The sequence below is a fragment of the Sparus aurata genome, chromosome 11 (genome assembly GCF_900880675.1).
Source record: "Sparus aurata chromosome 11, fSpaAur1.1, whole genome shotgun sequence".
Taxonomy (NCBI): Eukaryota; Metazoa; Chordata; class Actinopteri; order Spariformes; family Sparidae; genus Sparus; species Sparus aurata.
Window position 1 is genome coordinate 15,425,460 of NC_044197.1, and position 27,371 is coordinate 15,452,830.

At 40.6% G+C, this 27,371-nt stretch overlaps 1 protein-coding gene across 1 annotated transcript in view; it reads left to right on the forward strand.

Moving 5' to 3' along the window:
- Positions 1 to 27,043, forward strand: part of qsox1 (quiescin Q6 sulfhydryl oxidase 1) — a 31,856-nt gene extending 4,813 nt beyond the window's left edge. Inside the window, exons 5-13 of the mRNA XM_030433970.1 lie at positions 1,007 to 1,097; positions 1,425 to 1,570; positions 5,058 to 5,192; positions 5,278 to 5,407; positions 12,141 to 12,263; positions 14,599 to 14,737; positions 15,925 to 16,101; positions 24,808 to 24,969; positions 25,168 to 27,043. Of these exons, the coding sequence (XP_030289830.1) occupies positions 1,007 to 1,097; positions 1,425 to 1,570; positions 5,058 to 5,192; positions 5,278 to 5,407; positions 12,141 to 12,263; positions 14,599 to 14,737; positions 15,925 to 16,101; positions 24,808 to 24,969; positions 25,168 to 25,976 (1,912 nt within the window). The 3' untranslated portion in view covers positions 25,977 to 27,043. The remainder of the gene's footprint in view (positions 1 to 1,006; positions 1,098 to 1,424; positions 1,571 to 5,057; positions 5,193 to 5,277; positions 5,408 to 12,140; positions 12,264 to 14,598; positions 14,738 to 15,924; positions 16,102 to 24,807; positions 24,970 to 25,167) is intronic.
- Positions 27,044 to 27,371: the final 328 nt, after the last annotated feature.

Here is a 27,371-nt window from a genome sequence, read left to right on the forward strand (position 1 = left end):
AATTTTAAGAGTTTTTCCAACTTGTCCATTTGTACAGAGTTTTGTATTGTAATGCCATTTACAAAATCTCAGTATTGTTATGGAGACCCTCACGGATCTAATAGTCTTGAGATCCAGAAAAGGTTGTATGTACTGTGAGGACTATATTTAAATTAGTCCAGATTCAGTCCTAGACTTGCATATCTCATAGTCCAAGGCTGGTTCTAAAGGACAGGCTGTGAAAGGTACTACTGCACACAGTAGTTCCTAGATTAGTTCCTTGATTAACTTCAGTATTTCTACTATCATCTGTTGCAGGCTTGTACTATTGTGGCTGCAGAAACACATCTTTCCAGCACATTGCATCATTGCCTCTGATTTCATTTGCACTAATCCATTAGTGACAGAATCACTAGACTAACTACCAGGCAACATTGACTTGGTCAACAATTCTAGTCCCTCTTGTTCTGCCCACACACTGCCTTGCATGTATTTTTAGACACAGGCATTTTTTCTATTCCAAGCTTTAAAGGACTCCTGTCAGAATGATCAGGTTTTCTTCTTCTTTTTCTTCTTTCACACTGACAATGATAAGTAGATTTGAACTATCATACTCTCTTGCTTCACGACAAAAAGTCCTTATTACACAAGAACATTTTTCAAGTGGAAGTAATGTACTTTAAAGCAGATGTCAAACTTGAGTACAGTAGTTTAATGTTTGTCATTGTGGATGTAGGTGCTGCTTAGATAGAAATAACCTTGTGCAGGATCCAAGGCAATGCCAGAAATTAAATTAAGCCTTCTCAATTTAATTTTAGGATATCCCTTTTTTCTTTTAAGGTAAAATGTATCCAGAAAATTCAGCACTTGTTTAATTTTTCTTTTTGATCCCAACAAATCAACTGTCAACCAATCAACTGATCACCATGATAATTATTGGTGATGTTTGGAGTTTCTTCAAGGCCTAGTGCAACGCGTCCATGGGGATTCCAGTCTTGCATGTTTTCATCTGCTGCTCTCTCTCCAGCCAAGCAGAGATTGAAAGCTTCTTTGAGACAAACAACGTGGAACACCTGGCTCTGATCTTTGAGGAGGCTAAATCCTACATTGGCCGAGAGGTAAAAAGTTTCCATTGACCTGAGCTGTTTTATTTTTTTTTTTCTTAAGAGATGTGCCTTCAAATAGAATTAATATTTTTCTAAGTATGTACAACCACATAACCTAAAGACTCGTCCTATCGCTGACTTTACAACTTGAACCAGAAAGTATAAAATAAGACGGTGTTATGTTTTGCTGTACAGAAATCCTTTATCCACATGGTCTTTGGTTGGAAATGATTGGACATCACAGACACACATGGCATATAATTTGTTAATATTTTGAAAAATATCATGACTAAAATATTCTCTTTATTTATCTGTATGTGCATTGTTGGTATTCCCCAGGTAACTCTAGACCTGTTACAGTTTGAGAACGTTGCAGTGCGGAGAGTCCTGGGCACTGAAGAAGACCTGGTAACCAAACTGCAAGTGACAGAGTTTCCATCCTGTTACCTTTACTACCCTGGAGGCAACTTCACCAGACTCAAAGTGTGAGTATCTGTGCAGTCTTTTACTTCCGCTGCTTAACACGATGCTCTGCCATTTATAATTCCAGTCTAGGTTTGGCACTGTAACTTTTAAGATAAATAAGTAAAAAAAAAAAAAACATGAAATAAAATATTCTGTATCTCCTAAAACAGACATGGTAGCTTATGTGGAGATTAATGATGAAGAAAATAATTACTATTACTATACCAGTTTTGCGAGTTTTTAACAGTTTTTTGTTTTTTAGACAAAAAACTGACACTTACTAGGAGTGGATGTTTATCGGCATTTAGGTTGTTGTTAAACAGATCCCTATTTAGTAGCAGTCCGTTATAGGGTGTAAAGTTGTAAAGTCGCACAGGTGTTTGGGGCTTTTTACATTAAAGGAGAGGGTGTAGAAATAGCAGGTAAATTGTGGGACACATTTGCTTTGCTACCCCGTAACCTAAAATTCTAAACATCTTTCACTTAGATATTCCTTACTTGTTAACCTCTTAAGTTTTGTTGGATACTTAAAACAGTTAACTTTTATTTAATTGAAATTAGTTTAGGACAAAGTGATGATTCCTTTTGTTTAAAAGGCCCTACACACTCCACCTACTCAGGCGTTTTCCCTCATTTGACCTCATCTTAGGACGGTAAGAGCTTAGTACAGACTGTGCTCACTTAACATCTGTTTGACCCTCGTGTTACATTTTGTTGTTAAGCACAGTCGACCAAAATTTGCTCTTCACTCATTTCTATGTGGAGTTGTCAAACTTCCAACCTGAGCAGAGGTATAAATAGCCAGAATAAGTAATAACATCTGTGTAGGTGTGCAGGACTTGACTGCATATTGTGAGGCAGTTTAAGGACAATGTAGCAAAGGGTTAGTCTAAGGACATGTCCAAAATAATGCAGTGTTTCTTGTTATTAAGCATTGAACTTCTAACAAGGGTCACAGACAGAATGACATCAGCCCTGCAGACTCGCTGTCCGGCAGTCTTATTGTCCATTTCCTTTCCACACAAGGCGGTTTTGGATGGCCCTTAAATGACAAACCTATTTTGTAAACATTCAAATCGAAAAGGCCGAATTGTTGTTGAGTCAAAACGTATCCATGACTAAACGGTAGCGAACGCCACCTCCCACAGGGCGTAACAATGAATTCAACTTTGCTTGAGATAATCCAGAATTGCTGAATGTTATCTGTGATGTACAGGACAGTACACTGGTACAGAGTGGTGAAACAATGTTGTTACTGTTCCATCCAGCTTGTTCTACAAGCCCCAGTCAGCGAACAATTGTTAATTGTACGATTGTCTGAAGTCATCAAAAGTGCAACAGGCTGCGTTTAGAAATTACGTACAAGGCTTTAACTAGCACATTATCATTAACCTAAAGAAAAAGAAAACTTTATTAGGAACATTTAGACAGACGGGCAGGGCACCAGTGAGCCACAAAGATATTAACACTTTTTTAATTTATAACAAGTGAGTGTATGTGGGTGGATGGTGTGAAGCAAACATGAGCTATTTTTGTAAACATCTCAATAAGAACTCAAACTTTCTACAGTAATTTCCATTAAGCTTGATTTAAAAAACACAAGTTTACTTTCCTTAAGCTCCTATTGTTCACACGCGACAACTTTGCTTTCTGCCGAAAACCTTCATCGTGTGCTCATTATTTCAACCCTATTCATGAGAATACTTTTAAACATCTGGCCCCTTAATGGGATCAGAGCATCAAAATCGCTCCCATTATTCACTATCATAAAGCGGCACTGATCATTCCTCACCCTGCAAATTCATCTGCTGTTTCTGCCTCTTTGTTTGGCTGTTTCAATAACTTGGCATGCAAAGAGGACTCTTTTTAGTTGACAAATGCAAAAAGGAAATGATTTATTGCTGATTTATTTATTCACCCTCCATCTCTCCCCTTCCAACCCCCCTCATCTCCATCACTGTACAGAGGGGAGGTTTTTTAATTTCTTGCATGAAAACAATGTCATTGCTTTTCTGGCTTCACCTGCCAAACAAGCCCCAGCCGCACACGGCGACAGATGGCCTCCCATCATCACTGAATGTCTGATTGATCCTGGGAGAGCTGTGTGTGTGTGCTTGTATGTGTGTGTGTGTGTGTGTGTGTGCTTGTATGTGTGTGAGAGGGAGAGAGCGTGTGTGGGCGTCTCACATCCGTCATGCATGTAATGCGTGCTGGTCCCAGGTGAATGCATTCCCCCCCCAGCCCACCCTGATGCCTGCCCGCCTGCCTGTCGGCCCTGGGGATCGCTGGATGAATGGCTCTCCCTTCACATCTGTACACTCCCACCAGACACGCAGGTGTAATTGAGTCCCGGGCTGGTGTGAGTGAGCGTAGGCCCAGAGTATCCATCCTCCTTATTACCATCCTGTTCCACTTTTATGATGCTCTCTCTCTCTCTCTCTCTCTCTCTCTCTCTCTCTCTCTCTCTCTCTCTCTCTCTCTCTCTCTCTCTGCTTTCTCTCTGCTTTCTCCCTGCTTTCTCCCTGCTCTCTCCCTGCTCTCTCTTACAAGGGGAGAAAGCAAATGAGAGGAGAATGTGAGGGGTGGAGGAGAGAGAGAAAGGGAGGGAGAGAGAGAGAGAGCATAACGGTTGTGTTTCCAGTCGCAGCGTTATCACATGGCTTAATGATCAGCGATCTCTCTCAGTTCCACGCTACTCTGGCACCATCTGCTCGGTATTTGAAATGCATTCCCCTAAGTGTGTAAAATATATGACGTTGAAAAAATACAGGTCATAAAACATATTTTATAGCTGCGGACTGCTGAAACAAAAGGCTGGGAAAAAAAAAAAAGATTTGTCATTTGTTTGAGAGCCAAACACTTTAGTCCATACTGCACAACCTGGTTTGAATGGACATTCAGTTGTAACAGCCTCTGCTCTTCTATGAATGTTTGAAGCAAGATTTTGGAATCAAACTGCAGAGATTTGCTCCTCATTTTGCTACGAGAGCGTTAATGTGGGGAGAGAATGTCTTGCGTGCAGGCAGCGTTTCAGTTTGTCCCAAAGGTGTTGGAGGGTTGAGGTTGAACTCTTTCACACCAAACTTGGAAAAACATTATTTATAAACTTCTCTTTGTGTGTACGGCACACTGTTTAAACGCCTTCCAGATCAAACGATGTCAGTATTACATCTACAGAAGAAAGCACTGGTGCATCCTAGTTTCATTTGTTAGTGAACATTTCTTGGAGAAAAAACTACAGTATTTTTAAGAAAATATTTAACAAATCATGTTTTCAAAAAGTGATGTGGACAAAATCCGCCATTTAATAAAGAGGTGGAGACATGTCCCCAGCTTCCTCAGTGTAAATTACACCTATGGCACTAAGGATCATTTAATTAGGTCAAGCATAACCCATGTAACTGTGCCCCAAATGATAAGGGAAGGGTGTGCACACATCTTACCTCGTGCATATAGTTATGTTGAGCGACCTGAGGGTCTGTCTCACCTGTTCCGTCTCCCTTTCAGCAAAATTGAGGCCCGTGCTTTCTACACGTATGCCCTCCAGAGGCTGCCTGGGGTGGTGCGATCAGGAAAGCCTCCACCAGTCATCGTAGAAGTCCAAACGAACAACACAGAGGATTCCTGGAGACCTTTCAACATGTGTGTTCGACTCACTCACTCACTCACTCAGCTTTTTCCGCTCATTCTTATTATTTTTTGACATCATGTTTGATTGTGTGACCAGGTCCAGGGTGTACATGGCAGACCTGGAGTCAACACTGCACTACTCTCTGCGTGTGGAGCTGGCTGCTCACACTATCATCAGAGGAGAGGCCCTGGTTTCTCTCAAGAAGTACACATCCGTACTTACAAAGGTAAAGTTACCACAGAGATCACTGCACACATACATACAGTACACACACCAAATGTTATACATTGATGAACGTTCATTTTAATTATTTTAGAGATCTTTTCTAAACAGATGGAAGGTGGATACTAATCCAGGTAAAATATTTGAGTCACTTGTCATGCAAATTTTTCACCTATTATCATCAGAAACATTTTCTGCCCCCTTCATCAGGGGCCAGAGGACTGTTTACTGTAAACTATGGTGATCAGGAAAGGCAACAGCATTTTGATGGGACAAAAATCTGAGATAAAAACTGTTGAAAAGATTTGTTTCTATAAAAGAAACTGTATTGGTCAGAAAACAGAAATGATGAGTTAGATATTCCAAGCTCCAAGGAACAGTCAACAGAAATGTGTAGTTATGGCAGGCTACCACTAGATGGAGAGTGAGACAGCAGAATGTTTGTTCACAAACTCAGCTGCTGTTTTTCACCATTCAGCCTTCAGAACATGTTGTTTTTATTACTTTAGAATCCATCAGATTATTTAGCAAATTCTTCTTATTAACTGTTTTGTCAAAGGCACTTTTGTTTTTTACCACACACACTTGCACACATTATTTAAAGAAGTGGATGTCATTGACCGGAACAAAAGCACAAATACTCTCTAGGGTATTGTTGACCCTCTTGATGTTGACTCTCAGGGGGATTGAAGCGTGGCTGCCAACCACTGGCCGCCCACAGGGTTTACACAGACACAGCCTGATTACTATCAAATTCTCCCTGGGATACCCCAACCACTCCTCCTCCTACTACTATTCTTCCTCTGCCTTCTCTTCCTCATCATACAGTATTCCTACTTTTGGTTTCTCTCCTGCCTCTTTCCATCCTCTTTTACTTCTTTTCTGCTCTTTTGAATACAGTTTCTTTTTATATTTTTTCTATGTTTGTTTGATTAATCCACATTTGTTTACATCCAATACATAAGTTCCTGTTTTTTTATCCCAGCTTTTTGCGTCACTCACGCATTACATGCTCCCTCATTCCCTTTTTCCTCTCCTTCCTCGCTGAAGTGTGCCAGCCATGCAAACATGTTGTGATGATGAGGCCTGACCTGCTATTCCTGTCCTTATTGGCTGTGCACCAGGCTGTATCACTGCCCTAGTCTGCTACCAATCTCTCTGATTATATCTCACTCTCTAGGGAGGCGTTGTAGCAAGCTAGTGTGTATCAGCGTATGTGTGTGTGTTGGTGTGTTTTGGGGGGTGGCAGAGCACTGTGGTCTCCCATTAGCTCCAGTTTGTTTAGTCAATAGCAGCAGGTCCCAGTGGTATTTTTAGCCTGTCCCCCTAACAGAACGGACCAGCCGCTCAGCGGGCTTTGTGTAGCTGAGGAGGCTTCATTGTTGCCACTGACTTGTGACAGTCCTTATTGTCATTTGACCGAGCGATCTCACTACAAAGAGACCGAATCCTTTCAGTCATTCAGCTTGTTAGTAACAGTTAATGTATGACAAGCAAGTAGATTGTGAAACTAGAATTGAAAGACGTTTGAAATGAGAGTGGATGATACTTAAAGCGGGGGGAATGCTTATGAGCCAATTGGTGCACTTTAGAATATGAATACATTTTTATATTAAGTCTCATTTTAGAGTTTATATGCTTAATATCAGACAAATTGTTTAATTTTAACAATATAATCTATTGGGGTTTTTTTTTTTGTCTATAGTCAAATGACTGTCGATTGATAAAGAAATGTCCTCACTGTTAAACCGTTCTTGCTTCCTGATAACAGACACTATATGTAAAGCTCTGACACCTGAACCCCCTGTGTGAGTCATGTGATTGGATTAGAGTAAAAGTGACTCACGATGTTCTGACCACAGTGTCACCGCTTCACACTGGTGACACATTTCCTCAATCATGACACACTTTTGAATTTTACCTCATGAAATGATAAGTGGGAAGCATATTTGCATACATCAGGGTGAGTATTTGTATGGGTGACATTGTATGCAATTAATGTATTACTATTTTCTGTGTTGATTTTCTTAATTGATTGATTGATTAATCATGTTGCCTATAAAATGTTAGAAATGTGAAGAATGCCCACCACAATTTAGGGCAGTCCAATAGGACTTCTTCAGATTGCTTATTTGGATAAGATATTACATTTACTGTGATAAAGGCAAGACAAAAAAAACTTTTTAGAAGCTAAAACTATCAAATGTTTGACATTTTTGGTTGAATATTATCTAAATATTAAAATAGTATTTGCTGTATGTATTCATCTGCTCTATGTATTAATGTCATGTAAAACTTTGTTCTGTCCAAGAATTATAATTCCGTAAATTGTTTGTTTCTTCCACAATCATCCCCTCATTGCATCTCCTCATCCAAACATGTAAACATGGTGGTTGTTTTTATCGTTTATATTTTTTTTCATCATGCACCCGGTCAAAATATTACTAGATTTACTGTCTTGTCAGGCTGAAGCCGGATTTATGAATCCTCTACATGTATATGAGGATTAAAAAAGTGGATCTTGGGAAGCATGAGAGCATTAGAGCGAGGTTTTTAAGGATTACACCTCTATCCTGCTTTTCTTGAAAGAAGCCCTTCAGCCCAGAGGGGACAGAGGGGCAGGGGAATAAAACAAAGAATTAAGAGGGGGGCTTTGGCCTAAAGGGACACAGGCTTCACCCTTCTCACGCCAGGGCTCAGAACATTATGTTCACACACACATTATATCACCAAGGACTTTCTGTTTTTCCCTAAAATCAACTGCCCATATTATAAGGATCCTACCACTGTTGTGTACGCAGTATGCTAAAATAGATTGTTGATTAAGTTGGCTGATTTCAGTTGTAGTTTCACCTCAGTGGCAGTAGATAACAAGTAAATGTGTGGCTTTAAAGATGAGGCTGCTGTTTGCCTGGTTTCCCCTCTGTGGCATGTGTTTGTAGTTTACCCCCGAATTCTGCCCCATGTAGACTGAAGTTTGATCATTACCAAAGGACTTCACCCCTGTTTTTACCCCAGGCTGGCCATGTCTGCCCTGTTGCAGCCAACAGATGCCTCCCCCTCAAGACCCTCAACACAAGGAGCTTGCGGTTTCTCAAGTGCTGCTGATACTAATCGGATCAGAGATGACATATTGCCGGGGTGAAGGGGATTGTCATGGTCCAACTGGGATGGGGGCAGGAGGGATACAGGGTCAGAGGAGGGGAAGTGTGTGTGTGTGTGTGTGTGTGTGTGTGTGTGTGTGTGTGTGTGTGTGTGTGTGTGTGTGTGTGTGTGTGTGTGTGTGTGTGTGTGTGTTTTCTCAAAAAAGAGAGCACAAATGTGGAGGGAGATATCTACTAGAGATTAAAAAATTAAGACAGTTTGAACAGAATATGAACCCATTCCAGTTGATGATCACTACTCTTAAAATTGCTAGTACTTATTTTCATCTTATAATCAATTAAATGGATTTGACAGCTGATACTTTTAATGTTTTGGGATATCATCCATTAGGGGTTCATTTGTTTTGCTTGTTGTAGGTGCATCCTGTAAGATGCTACCAAACAGTCACTGGTGTAGAAAACATGTGGTATTGTTTTTGGTATAACTTGATACTTTTTTATTTTTATACTTATTTTACTTATTTTTAAACATCTCTGCTGTTATTTTTTGAACAGAACAAAAGAGCTCAATTTATGCCTTGTCTTCACCTGTCTCTCCTTCGATGCCTGTCACTGTTTTTTCCCATAATTCATCATCATGTCTGTGAAATACATTTGGCATATTGATTGACATTGTGCACCATCAGTGATCAAGGCCAGGGAGTCTGACGGAGAGAAAAAAGAAAATCAATATATAATAAGAGAATTAGGGATAAAAGCATAGTAGGATGACACTGACATTTTTTGTACAAAAGTTTAGCATGGTGGACATTTGTGTTTTTAAGGCGATCAACTGACCCAGGCAGCTCATGAATAGCGTTGCTTTGGTGATGCTGACTTAAGCCCATTAGTCTGAAAAACACCTGCATTTTCTCCTATGGTTAAATTCATATAACTGTTTAATGAGCTTTTCTGACTGGTTGGCATGAAGACCCCAGATCCAGACATAAACCTATTATAACACTTCCCCAGCAGTGAGCAGCACACATTAGAGGCCTTTGTCCGCACTTTACATCCCACCTTAGGTGTGTGTGTGTGTGTGTGTGTGTGTGTGTGTGTGTGTGTGTGTGTGTGTGTGTGTGTGTGTGTGTGTGTGTGTGTGTGTGTGAGATGAGTTGGGATTTATTGAATTGTTTTTCTTTGTCTATATTTGAAAACTTAGTATGTAAAACAAATTATTGGCCATGTTGTTGCTCTAACCAGTATTGTGTGTGTCTGCTTCATGGTGAAGTGGTGCACATCAGTCTTATTTACTTATAATGGCCAGTATACTTATGATTGACTCTGATTCTTAATCATGTACGGTAGCTGCCTATGTCTCATGCTCATTATTACAATAAGTATCACAACACAGAAAATATGCTACACTTTTTTCAGGAAAAAAATGTTTGTTGAATTAATAAGTTTTAACTTTAATGGCCAAGTACTAACTATTATGTTGAAATTCTGTAATTTATGCACAGTTATTTGTAGGCCAAGTTGCTGAGGGGAAAGGTGCTCTGGTGCAGTGGGAAGGAAACAGAACAGGGCAGGACTCTGTTAGCCTTGGACAAGGAGGTTTAAGCAAATCAATTGGGGTGTGGTGAAGTGGTCAGGGTGTAACACACAGATCCTGTTAGAGTGTGATGAACAGACGGCTGAGCCATGGACTGAAAGGCGTGCTTGTGTTCAAGATTGGCAGTGTGTGCAGGTGTATTTAGCTGAACAAATGGTGTAGTTACCGAATTAAAAAGACACAGCGATGCAGATGAAAAAAGGTCCATATGTTTGATGACGTCAGCTCTGTTGTTTTTGTTCCCTCTCAGATTGCCACATGCACTTTGACAATAACTATAATTTAAAAGATAGTTGATTGATGCATTTACCTTGTTCTGTCCTCACAATAAGAGCCAAAATGTGTTCAAGAAAATTAGTAAAGATGGAAAAGTTGATCAATTGAAAATGAATAGGCACTTGTTAAAGTTTTTTAAGTAGAAATACCAGACCTTTGCTGGATCCAGCTTCTCAGATGTGAAGGTCGTGCCATGATTTGTTGTTGTGCACAACATTAAACTGAACATCTCTGCATTTTGGAATGTATGTCAAAAAAAGAGGACCCTTAAAGATGTCACCTTGATCTTAATGAAACTATATATATTTATTGTTTAATATATTTTCTCACTGTATGACATTTGATGCACAAAATGATAAGTTATCAATTATTCAAAGAGAAAAAACCTGCAGATTGATAACGAAAAGAATCGTTACTGTAGTTGCAAGCCACACACACAAGTTACCATGGAAATAATTTATTTGCCTGTTGTTTGAGTCCTGGAAAAAAGCTTGATCCTTTTGTTGTGTTCATTTCTGGTAAAAAAGGGCCATTACCATAAATTGTTCCCCAGAGAGGCTTACAGTAAGAATAGGAGGCACATTTAGCTGAAATTAATTAAAGGGCTCTCCTCTCTTTTACAGTCTAAACTCTCCAGACATCAGCTGTTTCTATTGTCAGTATCGAATGTGTGTTAAGACGTAATTGTCTGTGCCTGTCTGCATTCTGTCATCACTGGTCTCAGACACCCATCAGCTGGATTTCCTCTTTCTCTTCACAGACCAACTTCTGCTAGTTACAGGGTCATGTTTCCAGCCAGTTGTTGTTGTTACCATGGTTGTTTGAAAAGATGTAAATACACAGCAGGAGAAAGCGCTGAGTAGCCAGTGGATAAGTGGTTGTTAGTGGCTTAGGAAATAGATCTTAATGAAGGCAGAAGATTAAGCTCAGCTGCTGTCACATTTTGTGGTTTTCTTTAAAGGTGCTGAGAAGGAAAAACACTTAAACCACAACTATTGTGCAGAATGTAAACCGTGTTGAAGATGAGATGGCAACTAATAATCTTGGAATTACGTGTTATCTCGGCACATTGTGCGTATGTGTAGGACGAAAATAATGTTAATCTAAGGTGGGGATGTTGATTTGAATGGTTCATTTCATGCAAAGGAGAGTGCGTGTTAAGCAACACTTTCATAAAGCCTGTACAAACATAAAAAAATAGATTAAATAAATAGAATAGAAAACAATTGCAGTCTGTATTTTAAAGATGTTATGTGGTGGAAACTTTTCAGATACATTTCCATTTGCTGACCAAAATATACCTACACTAATACTAGAATATGAAAGACTTGGACTAACTTTTGCTAGATTATAGATATAATATAAACTATACATTAGTGAATGAATTCATCTAATGGTAATCTACCATCAGACATATCATTACCCATTTACAAGGAACTGATGCAGGAGTGCACAGGAGTTTTGTTTGATTTTCAGTAAAATACACTTGAAGTTGCACTAACGCTAAAGGAATGAGTTGATGAATCGATCATTCAGTTGACACATTCTCCTCTAATGTAAATATACACTAGCTTGTCACATTATTTCTCAGGCATTTCATTGACTAGATCACAAATGGTTTGATAAAATGAAAAATAATAATATAATAAAATAATGCTTGATTGCAGCCTTTTTTACATCTCATCTGTCTCAGCTGTTTTGCCTCTGTCATTTCTTAAAGTTAACACCTGTTTCCTTTGTGCTCTGTTGTTTTGTGTCCACAGTATTTCCCAGGCCGTCCAGTGGTGATGAACCTTCTGAGATCTATGAACTGTTGGCTGCAGAACCAGACTGGTGATGAGATTTTATATGAGGCACTCAAAAAAATACTGGATAACTCAGCACTGGTGAGTCGAGACAGAGCTGTACAGACAAATATCCAATTAATTATCGCAATGAAGTTGGGGCTTCTTGTTCATTCTTGTTGGTCAAGCCATTACAATTATTCTGCATTAATTTTTTCTCTGTCTTTCATCTTTTGTATTCATTGTATTCAGAATTGCTCTGTCCATTACATACTGCATTGAGGAAGTTCACAAATGCAAATTTGTGACTTTTGTGAGCCTGAGCACGCAGGCTTTTACGGAGAAAGGAAGGGAGAGGAGGGGAGACCAGACAGATAAGCAGCTGCAGGGAGAACAGAGAGCAGGGCATCACAAAATGCACCCAGACTGATGTGAGGACGTCTGTCTGGGAGTAGCCTTGTCGTCCCACTGAGGTACCAAGGTCACTTGTCAGTCAGGCCACTTAATCAGTTCAAAACCACCTCAGAGGCACCAAAGTGATGCCTAATTTGTCAAAGAAAATGTCAAAATGTGATCTTGAACATTTCTATAAAAACACACAGTATGACTAGATGAAAAGATATTTTATGAATATCCAGATATTTCAATATGTACTTTGTCCTTGTCTCAGTGCCAGCACATACAGCAGAGGATCTATGTGCTGTTGTCTTTGGAATGAAGCCTGCATGCCTCCAGTATGCCGCCCCTTGCAAATTGAAAGAGTCACTTACTTACATCATTAGCTTTTAGCAGGCAAATCAATGGATCAATGAATCAATTGGAATGTATGAATAGACTTCGCCTCAGAGGAAATGGACTCTGTACACACACACATACACACACACCAAATCTTTACTATTGACATGTGAGTAACCCTGTCAATCACGCCAGCGGTGGCAATGCAGTGCTGCAAGAGAAACGACTTTATGTCAGAGAAAATATGTTATTGGATTCAACTGTGGCTCGTGGTTGGAGATCTGGATGGCTTCTGTTCATTAGCGGAGGGCTGAGCCATTAACCTGAGATTGACTTCTTATTGATCAAGAAAACTACAAGGAACAGCTTTCATTAAGTTGAACAGGTTGGGAGGTGCTGGAGAGGCTCTACTTCTGAGAGAATCTTTGAAATGTAGTCTCATTAAAGGATGAGGTTGAGTTGTTCTACCACATTCTATTCTCCTCATCAACAAATGCAAAAAGGCAAAAACCATCAATGTGTCTGGAACTTGGACCCAATCACATTCAGTCTTACTGAAAATGTATTTAAAATGCACCAATTGATACTACAGTTTGTTCAGCAAACAGTAAACTACCAAAAAGGATTGAATAATCTTTCTTTATCCATTAATTGTCCACAGTGCCAGGGGGCAGGCTACATCTGCAATTGCCAAGGCATAGGCTACAGCGAAAGATTGTGGATGGCTCAACTAATGTTAATAAAATGGAAATTGTTATTTGATATGTAAATATATCCACACATTGAGTCAGTCATAACAGCCAAACACCACTGTGCTGCAATTTGAGAGCATGTGGAAATGAGTTAGTGGCAGAAAAGTTGAAACAATAAGCTATAAGTGATACATGACTGCAAAAGATTGCAACTATTTTAAATAGATTGCTAAAAGTAGTGGAAAGTGAAAAAAGTTATTTAGCTAAAAGTAACAGATAAACAGTTGAGAGAGGATATGGATAAATGCTTGAAACATCCAGTTTTTTGTATGAATTGTATGAAAAAACTTATCAAACCAGCATAAGAGGTTGCAACTCAACTGGAGGAAAAAGTTTGATTTCAGTTGTGATGATGACAGGGAACTTGAATAAATGGAAAAAAAAATCGTTGTAAGCAAGGTGTAAAATGTACACCAAGATGGAGACACATCCAGACACAGTGGCCCGGTGCTTTTGTGTCTATTTATCTTGCTGTATATATTTTTACTATTTTTATCTATTTTTTATACTTGTTTATATTTGATATTTGTCAAACTAAGAGCTGCTATTTATGTTTCATTGGTTTTGAAACAATGACAATAAACATGTATCTATCTATCTAGTTTGGGAATTACTATATTAAGTTATTTATGTCAGAGAGATGGTGCAGAATTCAATCAAAATTTAACACTATTTTTCATGTTTGTCACAATTATATAACATGACAGCACATAGTTGTTTGGCATGGAGACCAGTAGCAAATGAAAGAGCTATGTCAGGTTGTGGTCACGTAGACACTGCTTGTTAGTAGGATCAATTCATTGTTGGTTTTGGTCTTTTCTTGGGATTTGTCGACAATGAGAAAATATAGAATATCACTCGGTTTATCCTTTAAGCTTATGTCTTTGTTTTCCTCTTCCCATGTGTCTGTAACTGGTGTTTGTCTGTTTGTTTTTCTTCCTCTCTCTCAGTCTCCAAATACAGCTTTGCCTGAAGGAGTGAGGTGGGTGGGCTGTCAGGGTTCACAACCTCACCTGAGACGTTACCCTTGTGGGGTGTGGACTCTCTTCCATGTTCTCACTGTCCAGGCCAAGAACGTGGGAGGCACCGGTACACACAATCACACACACAATGAGTTTGTATTGCTGTGAATGGAAAGGAGCACTGAAAGTTCACAATGACGGGTGGACTGAGGATGAGGGCTTTGTGGGGCTTGGTAAACAAATTAGCCCAGGAATGTTTAGTGAACTGACATGATTTCACATCTCGCAGAGAACAGACTGAACGCACACACACACATATAATGTATATGCAGAATTTCATGATGAAGTTCTGACCAGAATTCTTTGAGGCCTTGTCATTTTATCACAGCTAAAATTGAACCTAATTGTGGTTGTGTGAAGAGGGATTATGTTAGATTAGTGGAATGTGAGTGGTTAATAAAACAGGCAGATGACCAGAGGCTCTACTCCTGGCAGGGACGTTAATCTCCCTTCAACACATACACACACACACATAAGCAGACGCACACACGCACGTACGCACACACACGCACACACACACACACACACGCACACACACACAGAGGTTAATCCCGAGGTTTACGGACCATCATGTGACCTGCAGATGGACTGGCCAAAAGGGGTGTCCATCTGGCCCCCCACAGACCACCATCTTAATGGGTGGATACACACACACACACACACACATACTGTATAGGGTTGGCCATCACATAAATGTCCACTCATTCATGCACACATGCTGCACAGATTATTAAAGGTGTGAACATGTTAGTGAAGGATTAAATGCAGGCCTATAGATATTTTCATAAAGAGCACATACACACATACACACTCCCACTGTCGGTACGTTTCCTCCTGTAGGTCCTGCTAAGCCAAGAACAAAAGCAAACGGCTCCAGGAAAATGTGTTTGTAGACTGTTGAATTCCTGAGACAACAGCCTGGCCACCATTCACACAGAGGGTTAGCTCTGTTTAATCTCCAGATTGGGTTATCCCATTCGCATAGATTATTCATCTCAATATGGGGTTAACCCAGCTCTCAGTGACTCCTGGCCCACATAACCGTGGGAATCCCGGAAGCTGTGGACACACACTGCCATTAGCAAGCATTGAGGCTACAGCACAGGTTAACAGTACATTTAATGTATAGAAAATTAAGCTTTACAAGGGGATGAGATTGTGCTTTACATAATGACTGATTTCTGTTTATTGAGAGCAGGTAATCTATGAGATTTTGCATTCACACTTAACTGACCGCATGTCATTCCCCTCCAGATCCCCAGGAGGTGCTGAGAGCGATGAGAAGCTATGTCCGCAGCTTCTTCGGCTGCAGGCCGTGTGCCGGGCACTTCGAGAACATGGCACGGGAGAGTATGAATGAGGTGAACACGTTGTCTTCGGCTGTCCTGTGGCTTTGGTCCAGACACAATCGAGTTAACAACAGACTGGCAGGTAGGAGTCTGCACACTCATCTGTGGCTGGTTTGCATATCTGTAATATGCAAACCTGTGATCTGTCATTTCAATTACAGATTGTAAGATCTTTTTTTGTCATGGTTTACTGTAAAACAGCTGTTATTAGCATCTTTACTTCCATCATGCGACATTTTCCTGAATTAACTCTGTGGGTGGGATGAATCAAATCCTTAAGGTTTGGTTGGATCATTACAAGCTGGGTGTAGCTTAGCAAATATGGAGCGATATGACTCCGTAGTGTGATACAAAGTTATTTTTCTCCAGGCAAGCCTCACTCACTTGTTTTGATTAGTCAGAAGGAGTATGAGGAGTAAGAAACACATACATTAGAGCACAATGAACACTTTTCTTGAAACGCATATCACTCTGGTAGCTACTATGACCCACATAGTCATATTTATATGATGGGCAGTTTAGCTAGATGCCTGAAATCACATTTGATTGAATGTATTTCAACCCAATTGCCAGAGTAAATGGTAGCCAAGTAAATTTTTGCAAAACCACACATGCGTATATTCAAGCTATATGATTCTTTATGTCGTGGTGAGTAGTCTCGTTTTGGTAAAATGTTCTATTTCTGTCTCGTCACACCGCTGTACTTATGCTCTGGTTAGGATTAGGCACAAAACCACTTGTTTGGAAAACATCATGGTCTCTTTTAGTTGCCACAGACATGGCTGAAAATGTCTCGAGGTCTACTTCAAAACACTATATTCTGTGGCCAAAAGCAGGGCTTGAGATAAAAAATATTTGGTTTTGAAAGATCCCCAGTTCTCCTTAAAAGTACCTGCGATGTCAGGGATTCTGCAACACAGTTCGAACTGCATTCCTCCATTTGGCAGCTTTGTCATTTGATACCCTACTTGACTTTTCGCGCATGCATTCAAATGAGGTTAACTTGTATATCAGGGTTCTCCCCAGAAATTGTTAGTATAGCGGCGCACCGTCTGTCCGGGGGGGGGGGGCGCGACCGCTCTTCAACGTCAGTCCGGGGGGGGGGCGACCGCTCGTCAACGTCAGTCCGGGGGGGGAGACACGGACGTACGGACAGCCGGTCATCAACTCCGTCAGCCGGGGGATGGACGGACGCTCATCGCCGTCAGCCGGGAGCTCCTAGCCGTCAACCGGGGGACGGCGGACGGACGGACGCTCGACACTGTCACGCGCGGAGTATAGCGGCGCTGACCGAGCGGTATAGCGGCGCAGCGCCGCTGTTCCACCGTCTGGGGAGAACCCTGTATATATTTTCTTTAAACCCCTATACACCATAAAGCAATTCAGCTGTGTGGTAGAATTTTCAGTATGTTTTGAAATAAGGTTTGTTATGTTTTGATTATTTTTTATACGCTGCACATGAAAAAGTACAGCTGAAAAATAAGTCAATTCATTGATCAGTCAATCATCAGAAAATTGATCCGTCAGTTAATAACGGATTTTTCTAGCAAAAATAATACTGTTTCACTGGTTTCAGCTTATTTTCTTCTTTACATCATTGACAAACTTCATATCTGTTGGCCAGACAAAACAGTTGCATTTGGAAGAAGTTACCTTTGTGTCTGAAAAACTGTAATGACAATAATTTATATATTATTTATATATTTATATATACTCTGACATTTTTAATAGACAAAATTCGACTGACTATCTACATTAGACACAACACAAGAAATACAGTATATGATGAAGATCAAGGTTATGAAGCTGATTGAAGTCCATGTCCTTCTGCTTCCATGTTAAGCCATCACTGTCCCCCCCTGCTTTTTTCCCTCACATCCTTTCCACATTTCTCTTTTCCATGCTCACCAATGCAAGCCTTGGGATCTTAAGAAAACCCTTCCTCAATTGGTGGGTGAAGATTTCCAATTCCAGTTTCTTTTAATGGTCAGTTAGTCTTTGTAATACGACTAAGAGGGTGAAGGGAGGAGGAAGGATGGATCCTCAGATCAGACACCAGCTGTCACCCCGTCTTAGTCCTCCAAGTATCATCTGCTTCAGCCTCACCCATTTCTCCTCCTGACCTCCCTCTGCCATCTTCCATCCTTCTCACACCCTTACTTTGAGTATCACCCACAACCCACTGACCATCAACTATCGCCTCACCAGTCATCCCTTTCCTGTTCATCTCTCTCTAATCTAGACGTATTACCCCAAATCCTGCTCTTGGACCTCTTACTTATAGGTCTGTACCCCAAACCACATGACATTACTATCCTTGTATACTTAGCATATTTACCCAATTATTCACTTTTTAGGAAGCCATACACAGAAATGAAAATCTTCAGAAAGTACTTATACTGCATTTTTTGTTTTCCCTTTAATCTTCAATCCATCCTTCTGTTTTCTTACTCTGTAAATTAATTTGTGTCATTTTTTGACCATGCTGTATCAGCATATTACACTTCTGCATATCAGCCTCAAGAGTATTAAACAGCTCCCAAGCATCCCTCCTCCCTTGTCTGTATTCATATGATTTTATTAGGCACGGGGCTGTCATTAACAGCCCACTTTGTTAAATCACTATCTTTTGTTTGTGTTGACTGCCCCCTCTTATATCTCAGGGACAGCTTGCGTCCTGAACAGCAGGGGCCAGAAGGACACCCGTCCCTGCGTGTGTCTGCTCCCCAGACACTTTAACACTATTCAACCCGCCACCATCATCCATCCGTCTTCCCTCTCTTCCTCTATTCCTGTGGAAGTCTTTCTCTCTTTCCACTCACTGTCCCCTGGGAGTCATATCCTCCGCTTGACAAGTAATAGCACAGCATCCTAGCCGGATGGGTCCCCCAGGAACCAGCCCCCTGGCCCACACACACACACACACACACACACACACAATTCCCAAGATATTGTGTGACAGCAGGTGGCAAACACCACGACACAAGCCACGCACACTTCCTCCATCCTCTCCTCCCCCTCCCTAACACACACACACACACACACACACACACACATACACACACACACACAGCCCCTCCAAGCATGGGTCAAGTTATGGCGTGTGGCAGGGGGAGTTAGTCATGGTGGAGGGTGAATTGTGGTCCACAGAGGATAAGTCGGGTGAATCAGAAGGAGAGAGAGGGAGGAGTGGAGGGTTTGGCTGTGTTTGTAGCAATGAGTGGCAGCATCTCCCTGAGGAGGGAACACACCGTCCCTCCATCCACTCAACCCCTCCTCTCTTCTTTGCCTAAAGTGGAGCTCTTTAGCAGGCCTCCCCGCCCCTCCTTTTCAGGAGCAGCCATGCATGAAAGAGCAGCTATTTGTAAAGCGGCTGAACAATTAATTTAGCTGGCAACAAAGAGGCCCCAGGGCCCTCGGCCTCCTTGCAGCAGCAGAATTAAGACCGGTAACAGCTCAGTCCTGTTGCTGCTTGTCAACAGGCTGAGACTGATTCACATTTCTACAGACAAAAACAGCTGCTGCAGCAGCCGGGCTGCCTTCAGGACTTCAGGAAAGCACTGCTTTCACAATGTGTTTTTTATTAACAGTCCTAGAGTTTTTGATACAGGGGTGGATGACAGTGCCTTCAACTATGATTTTGATATCGCATTTTTGTGATAATGATGTTCTTGTAGAAAAAACAAAATAAGAAATACCTCTTTTGTAATTTTTGTTTTTGCTCTTGTTTTTTTTAATGAAAACAGCTGACTTACCGCGTGCTACACTGGGTATGTCTACCGAGATTGTAAAATATGTTGGTCGTGTCGCCCCCTTCTTGATGTTGGTGTGTTCTTGCAATACTGCAATACAACCAGTTTCCCTTTCAATCTTTGCTTTTGTGAATGCACTACCTCAATACCAATGGTACCAATCCTGTAAATAGTAATGACATACTCAGGTCAACATGTCACAATATTATTATTATTATTTCTTTATTTAAACAGGGACAGCGCACAATAAAACATTAACCCTGTATAAACAAGGAGAGATGCATTGCACCGGGTTCTAGCAAGTTGCTATTTGCCACCCGTAGTCCCTGGGCAGGTAGATAGAACATACAATACAGTCGATATAATGATGTGAAATGTTGGTATTACATCAAAATAAACCAGTATCTTTATGAACAATACGATATGGCACAAAGCATCTTGTGAAATATGTTTAACTATGCAAAATAAATCAAAGTTCTCAAATAATAAATGTTGTCCAAAGCCAAAAAGTCATATAAGACATTTGATTTACTAAATGTGGCAGTGATGGTAATTTCCAGCTTGTGGATACAACTTGAGTAAGTTATATGCACAATGTTGCCGGAGTTCAAGTGTTCAAGTTGTGAGAACACTGCTGTTCCACTAACAACTTAGCAAGCTAGCTAGCTGGCAACATAATAGAGGAAATGCAATGCCATAACAAAAACTCTACACAACTATATTTACATTATATCAACTGACCATCCACTGAAAAATGAACTTCGTGGCCTCCGTCATTTCTGAAAATGTAAACAAACGCATAACAACTCCAACTCTTTCCTCTTACAAGGTCATTACTACCACAAGACGGACAAACAACTGATCTGTCAGAGCAGGTTGAGTTTGTGGTGGTCTTGAATGTTGCACATTGGCAAACAATAATTTTAACAGAGTTGTACAAGACACCCAGAGTATCACAGCATCGTGATTAGAATAAAATGGCACTTTTTTAAGTTTGTGGCATATGTTATTTTTGATATTTGACTTTGTGATTTTAATGATGACTATTTAAGTGTTTATTGTATTGTGTTGGAAATCTGCCTCAGACTTTTCAGATTTGGAATCTTGTCAACTTTGACATTTTTGTAATCATGTATGATGTAATGCGCTCCTATTAACTAATGTTGTAAACTTAACATTCACTACCAGCATTGGGTACATGACAGTTATAGATTATATGGAAATGTGTGATCCAGACACATTTGAGTCAGCATCAATACAAAAAAAAACAGGTGCTAGATCTGTGATACAATAAACAGAATTCCTGGTTTAGGTTTTGTCATGATTATTTAAATGAGCATAAAATGTCTGACATCATCTGCACTTCCCAGCAGTCAGGATGTCTCAGTATGCCGTGCGGTGTAGGTGATCCTAACTTACAGAATTAGTGCTGAGGAAGCTAGTTTGATGTGCTGAACAATACATATTTATACCTGATGAATATGTATGCACAGCAGTGATGACATCTCTGTGACAGGCCATTGTGGCAATCTCAATATGGCTGGTATGGCTAAAGTCACCCTGGCCGTAAACGTGGCAAGCTGATTAGAATAAGGGAAGAGATCTGAGGCATCTGGGTGTGTGTGTGTGTGTGTGTGTGTGTGTGTGTGTGTGTGTGTGTGTGTGTGTGTGTGTGTGTGTGTGTGTGTGTGTGTGTGTGTGTGTGTGTGTGCTCTCACCTGCTGAAATGTATAAAAGCCCTCCCCCCCCCACAGACCCGCAGGCTGCAGCCCATCAGGACACAGTAAAATTGATGTATCCTTTATGTAAAGCACTGTATGCAGAGTACATACACACATGCATATGACTGAGATTAATCTTGAGCAGCGGAGAGAAGGAGGAGGGAGTGGGGATGGAGGTGGTGGAGGATGTAAATTGACAGTGCTGTAAAGTGACAGACCTGCTGCTGCTCTGCTTTTTCATTTTTTTTATTTTTACTCTTCACACACACACACACACACACACACACACACACACACACACACACACACAGACACATGCACGATGGCCTGTTGGTAACAACAAGCAATCTATTATAGGTTGCTGCCCTGTGTGCATATGCAGTGCGAGTAAGCCAAGGCAATATATTATAATAATATAATATATTAATAAGTGTTGTCTTGGTTTTAAAGGCTGGATTACAGTGAAGTGACGAAATTTTCTGAACTCACCACTTTTAGCCATTTATTCTTTGTACCCACATTAGTGATGATTATTTATTTAGAAATATGAATGTGTAATTAATTTGTTAAAACACCCACAGACATCTCAAAAGTACTGATGCAATATCGATATTGAGGTATTTGGTCAAAAATACTGATTTATGTACTTATTTGATACTGTTTATCACCCAGACCTATAGACTATGGGTCTATATGGCCTATTGCCCACTGGTAATCATGTAGCGTAAAAAGGTACCTCATACTCACCTCAATTAAAAAAATTTACATTTATAGTCAAATAATCACTTTTAACAAAAGTTTGTTGCATTATAAACTATGTCTATAAGCAGTTATAAAGGTGTATTAGCATCAGTTGCATAAGGTCATGATGTTCATAGTATGTAGTAAGTATTATATCAGTTGGAGTGTTAAACATCTGCTTGCAGGGCTCCAGGGTGCGACTGTTTTGATCAAACATGCACCTAAAAATCTGTCAAGTGCGACTTAATGTTTTCACACCAGTGCGCCTGAGACTCAGAGGTTTATTTTTTAAACAAGTGACATTATCACAATTTCTTGTTGCATTTGATTTGGATGAAGAAACAAAATTTATTTCCACCTTTTTGCCTGTTTACAATCATTTACATAACATGGTAAGAAATTAAGTTTAAATGTACCTAAATCATGTGTTGGGTGCACCGACATGAAACAGCTAACATGCACTAGTGCAAGAGTAAAGAGTTACATTTCGACTCTGTGTTTATGTATGTGTGCGTGCATGTGTATTATACATTTATCAAAAATATAAACATATGTTGCCTGGAAACTATTTCATTGAATAGATTTAAAATCTGACTGACATCTGTGGGACGATGAGAAAATAATTAAATTGTGTTGTTTTAATCAAGCATTGATGAAGTGCTTGACAGAAAATGTCAAGCAATTCATCATCTCAAGATATGTTATCATGGATCGAAATCTAGGCCACAAAATATATTGTTTAAAAGCCATATTGCCTAGCCAGAGTGTGTCTGCTGTGTATGAGCCCCCAGTCTGTTTGCATGGATGGAGTGTGTGAGTGACGAGGGGTGTTAGTGAGCAGACATGTTAAAGGAGAAAGTTTCTAATTCATTAGCAGGGCAGCTCCCCTTGGAGGGTTCTGTTGCCCTCATGTTCAATTTGGAAATTGGACTCTGGTTTCAAAGGGGTGTGAAGGGCCAAGACAGGTGCTCCACAGCACCAAGGGCTGCTGCCTGAAAACAGAAGGTGTGTGTGTGTCTGTGTGTGTCTGGGTAAGCTGTCCACTTTGGCCACATCTATTATCTCACCACCCCTCCCACTGGGACATCCCAGAAGCCCATTGATCATTGTTAAACCCTGTCATACACTCTCTCTCATACACACATATATAGATACACATACACTGACACACAGACACACACACAAATATCAATCCCTAGATTACATGCACACAAACACAGACAGATGATTTACATATACACACTTAAACACATACATACACATATGCATATGGGCACTTAGTTTTTACGAGCACTGTGACAAGATCAAATGGGTTCAACACAGATTGCATCCAGTCCTCAAAGCACTTTACATCCTCGAGTCAGTGCACCAACAAGGAGAATAAAAGAAACAACAATGGGTGAAACAGCTGACTGGGCGCTTTGTGTTGTGGGTGATTCCTGTATGTGGCAATGAATCTTGATCTAGGCAGCATTTTCTGACCTTGTATATCATCTCCTATAAGTTAGGTTACGTACTGTACAAAGACTTTGACAAAGCTCTAGTAGGTTTGAGGTCTGTTTAGTGAAAAAAAATTACTCAGAAAGAGCCAGTGTACTTAAGTGTCACAAGTAAAAGTAATTGATGCAGAACAACCTCCAATATATAAGACTATCATAAATTGCTCACAGTTAAACGTATATTTAAACCTGTAAGAAGCATTTTAATGCTGTTGTGAGCCCATGTGGTGCTATGTGGACTTCATGGTGCGTCACATTATCTGATATAATGATATGTTTAATATACAGCAAAGCACTTACATCTGCCAGTTAGTATAGATGAATAAAAAGTGCAACATTTCCCTCAGTGTAGTGGAATAGGGGTATATAAAATGTCATAAATGGAAATAATAAAGTAATGACACTGTTTGTCAGGGCTCAACCAACTTTCAAAAGTAGTTGCCAAGAAACCATACGTCAGTTTTTGGTAGCCAAAATTGAAAATATGGTTGTCATTTTTAGTCATTGTATACTGAATTTTGATTCATCAAGACACTATGCAGTTAGTAGCTTGGCTACAACCATTGCTTGTTGGCCTCATGGATGTAATTAATGAAAAGGTTGGCCCAGAAGACGAACCTAAGTGGGTTTCCTTGGCAAATGAATTCTGCAGAACATGATGCCATAGTCACATTCACTATAGAGTCACTGAATGCCCAAACAAGACCAGAGTCCACTCTACGCAGGTTTTTAAAGCAAATGGATAGTATTAGCAGTTTAATAGTTATTGATCATTTTTGAACGATTGTTACTTAGCTGCCTGTAGCTGTCTGGGTCTTTGAGGGTTAAATATCACAATTGCAATAAATATTAGACATTTCTTTCTTTGGGGTGTTTCTTGTTTGCTGTCCCATTATTTATTCTTTTTATTTAAAGCTCAAAAGTCCAAGAATTGGTTACTAATTTCACTAAATGGTTGCCAATGCCAACAAATAAACCCATCAAATATCAGTCGGTGTGTTTTTAATTCTTCATCTCTAGCAATATGACATTTTTACAATACAGTGTCCCTTCTTCTGTATTTCTATCTCTGCAGGTGATTTGAGTGAGGACCCAAACTTCCCAAAGATACAGTGGCCTTCACCAGAGATGTGTCCAGCCTGCCACACAGTGAAGAATAATGGGGATCACAGATGGCACAATGAGCAGGTCCTCCCCTTCCTCCTGTCCTATTTCTCATCCGGCAGCATCCTCACAGGTACAAACTTTAGTTTATAAAGAGACTCCACAGTTTCTGAGTTGAATTAAGGTTCACCATCGAATCAGAAGAACTGATCTACAGATGGGTGACAAATCAAAAGAAAAATCAAAGAAGAGAGACAATGAACACTAATGCTTTTTTATACCATGAAAATTAAATAATGTTTATGTATCTTTCTTTTCCTCGGCCTGTCAGACTATCTCGAAGATGAAAGCCAGGTCCTGGCAAAGCAAAGAGAGAAACATGAGCGTCAGCAGCAAGCTATAGAGGCTCAGCAACATGGAGAAAGGAAAGCTAGGGAGGCTTTGGACTCCATGAGGCCTCCTCTACCATCGCATGCCACCGAGCAAGAAGAGGAAGAGGAGGATGAGGGGGAGGAGGAGGAAGCAATGGTAGATGAAGAGGAGGAAGGTGGGGAAGGAGTAGTGGCAGCAGATGAGATCGGGGGTAAGACGTCCGAGCCGACCCCCTGGGCCAAACCTGAAATGGAGGTGGGTCGAGGCCGGCGGCGGGCGCAAGGTAGGCCGAGCATCGTGGGGATGAGGATGCGAGAGCCACAGGAGGACATCGTGGATCTCGACTCGTTCGTCAACCAGCACTACAAGGCAAAAGCCATGCAGCTGGCCGCCTCAAGTCGGGTCAAACAACGAACCCTGCAGAGGAAGGAGGAGCAGGAGCCCGTGCCCGTGTTTGGCCTTGGCATGGAGCTGGACGCAGGGCTCGGGATGGTGGGCCTGCAGCCTATGGAAGAAGACTTTGAGCTGGATGTAGGGCTGCAGAGGAAGCGGCTGCAGAAGCGAGAATTGGCAGGCCGATACTTTAATGAGGAGGCTGAGTTGAGCCACAGAGGACGCTGGATGTCTATGCTAAGCATTGGATTCTCCAACGTGGACATCAGCCTGTGTGTCATTCTTTACCTCATGTCCTCCATGTGTCTGCTCGCCATGTTCCTTTTCTTCAAAAACCGCCACAAGCTACGGCGACCTAAAGTAGCCCTGCCCTGAACCAAACTCCAAATTTCACCTGAGTCAGCTATGATTTACTTTCATTAGGTTCACGTAGGCTAAGGTTGGGGTTAGTGTAAGGGGATGTGTGAAGATTAGAGCCATCTTAGGTCGTCCACTTAACTGCTACCTACAGCCAGAGCAGGCAGCAGCACTGGTGGATGTGTTGTGTCAAACTGGAGAGGAGGAGAAGGGAAATTACCCTGAAAATCTTTGAAAATGTGTTCAGTTCTACAACCTTTCACTTAATCTGGCCTCCAGAGCTTTTCAGGCAGCAACTGAATCTCTTCATGTTTATGTTTATTTCCATCAGTGGGTTGCTGTTTAGGGTTTGCCTGAATTAAAGATATTCAGTTGCGCTATTGATTCTGTTTGACCACTTATGAAGGATGATTTTTGGTGCTTTCTTACATTTGTAACAGTCAGTTGTTATTTCTTTTATTTCTTTAATATCCCAGACAAAGACCTTCCACTTGCACGTCCTTATGTACTGTGATTTAATTTTGTCCCAATTTTTATATATTTACACATTCAAATATTTGAATTATTTGAACTGAATACTCAAAAAGATGATTCTTAAGTGATTTTTTAATTTTTTATTTGTTTAATGTCATTTCCCTCGAGTCAGGTAGGAGAGTTTTGTGTTTATGTTTACATTCTGAATTTCATTTCATGACCAGCAGGTTAAAGAGGGTCCCTGAAGTCTTTGTGGTTTTCTACAGTTTGTTGACTGTTGCATCATTTTGTTTAATACTGTGACTAACTTTCACCAGATCAGCCCTTTGTGGATCAGCTCCTCTGAGGTGACGTACAATATGTTACACCAAGCGTTATGTCACGTCTTTGAATATTACACCACACTGCTGAGTCCACAGAAAACCATGCGGGTTGTGTATGAAGTGTTGTGGAGCGACGCATATGTTCACACTGGACGAGGTTTTAGAATAAGCAGGATTTGTTTTTGGCTTGTGTCCACGATGTAAAGCTGCGGCTGGTCATCTCAAAAACACTGTGTTTTTCTGTTTTTTTCTTTGCTTCGGAATCAATAAAATTATTTTTGATAAGGACTCTTTGCCTTTTCGTTATTTGATCAGTCACTTGTTGAGGTAAAGACCTACCAATCACACTTTCTTTTTACCTTATAACATGAATTTACAGAGAAGGGGTGACGCTCGATGCCGTCTCTACAGTCTCAGATGTCAAAATATGTTTACACGCTCTCCCAGATTTTTTCATAAACAGCTTCCTGTGTTTTTTGTTTTTTGTTTTGACCAAGACTAGCAGGACACGAGGCAAGGAGGAGTAAGGGTGTTACATGTAGAATCGGGGGGTTACACCATCCAAGGTTGAAGGAAAAAGCCTGTTGCCATCTGCTGTGCAGCGCAAGCTAAATCC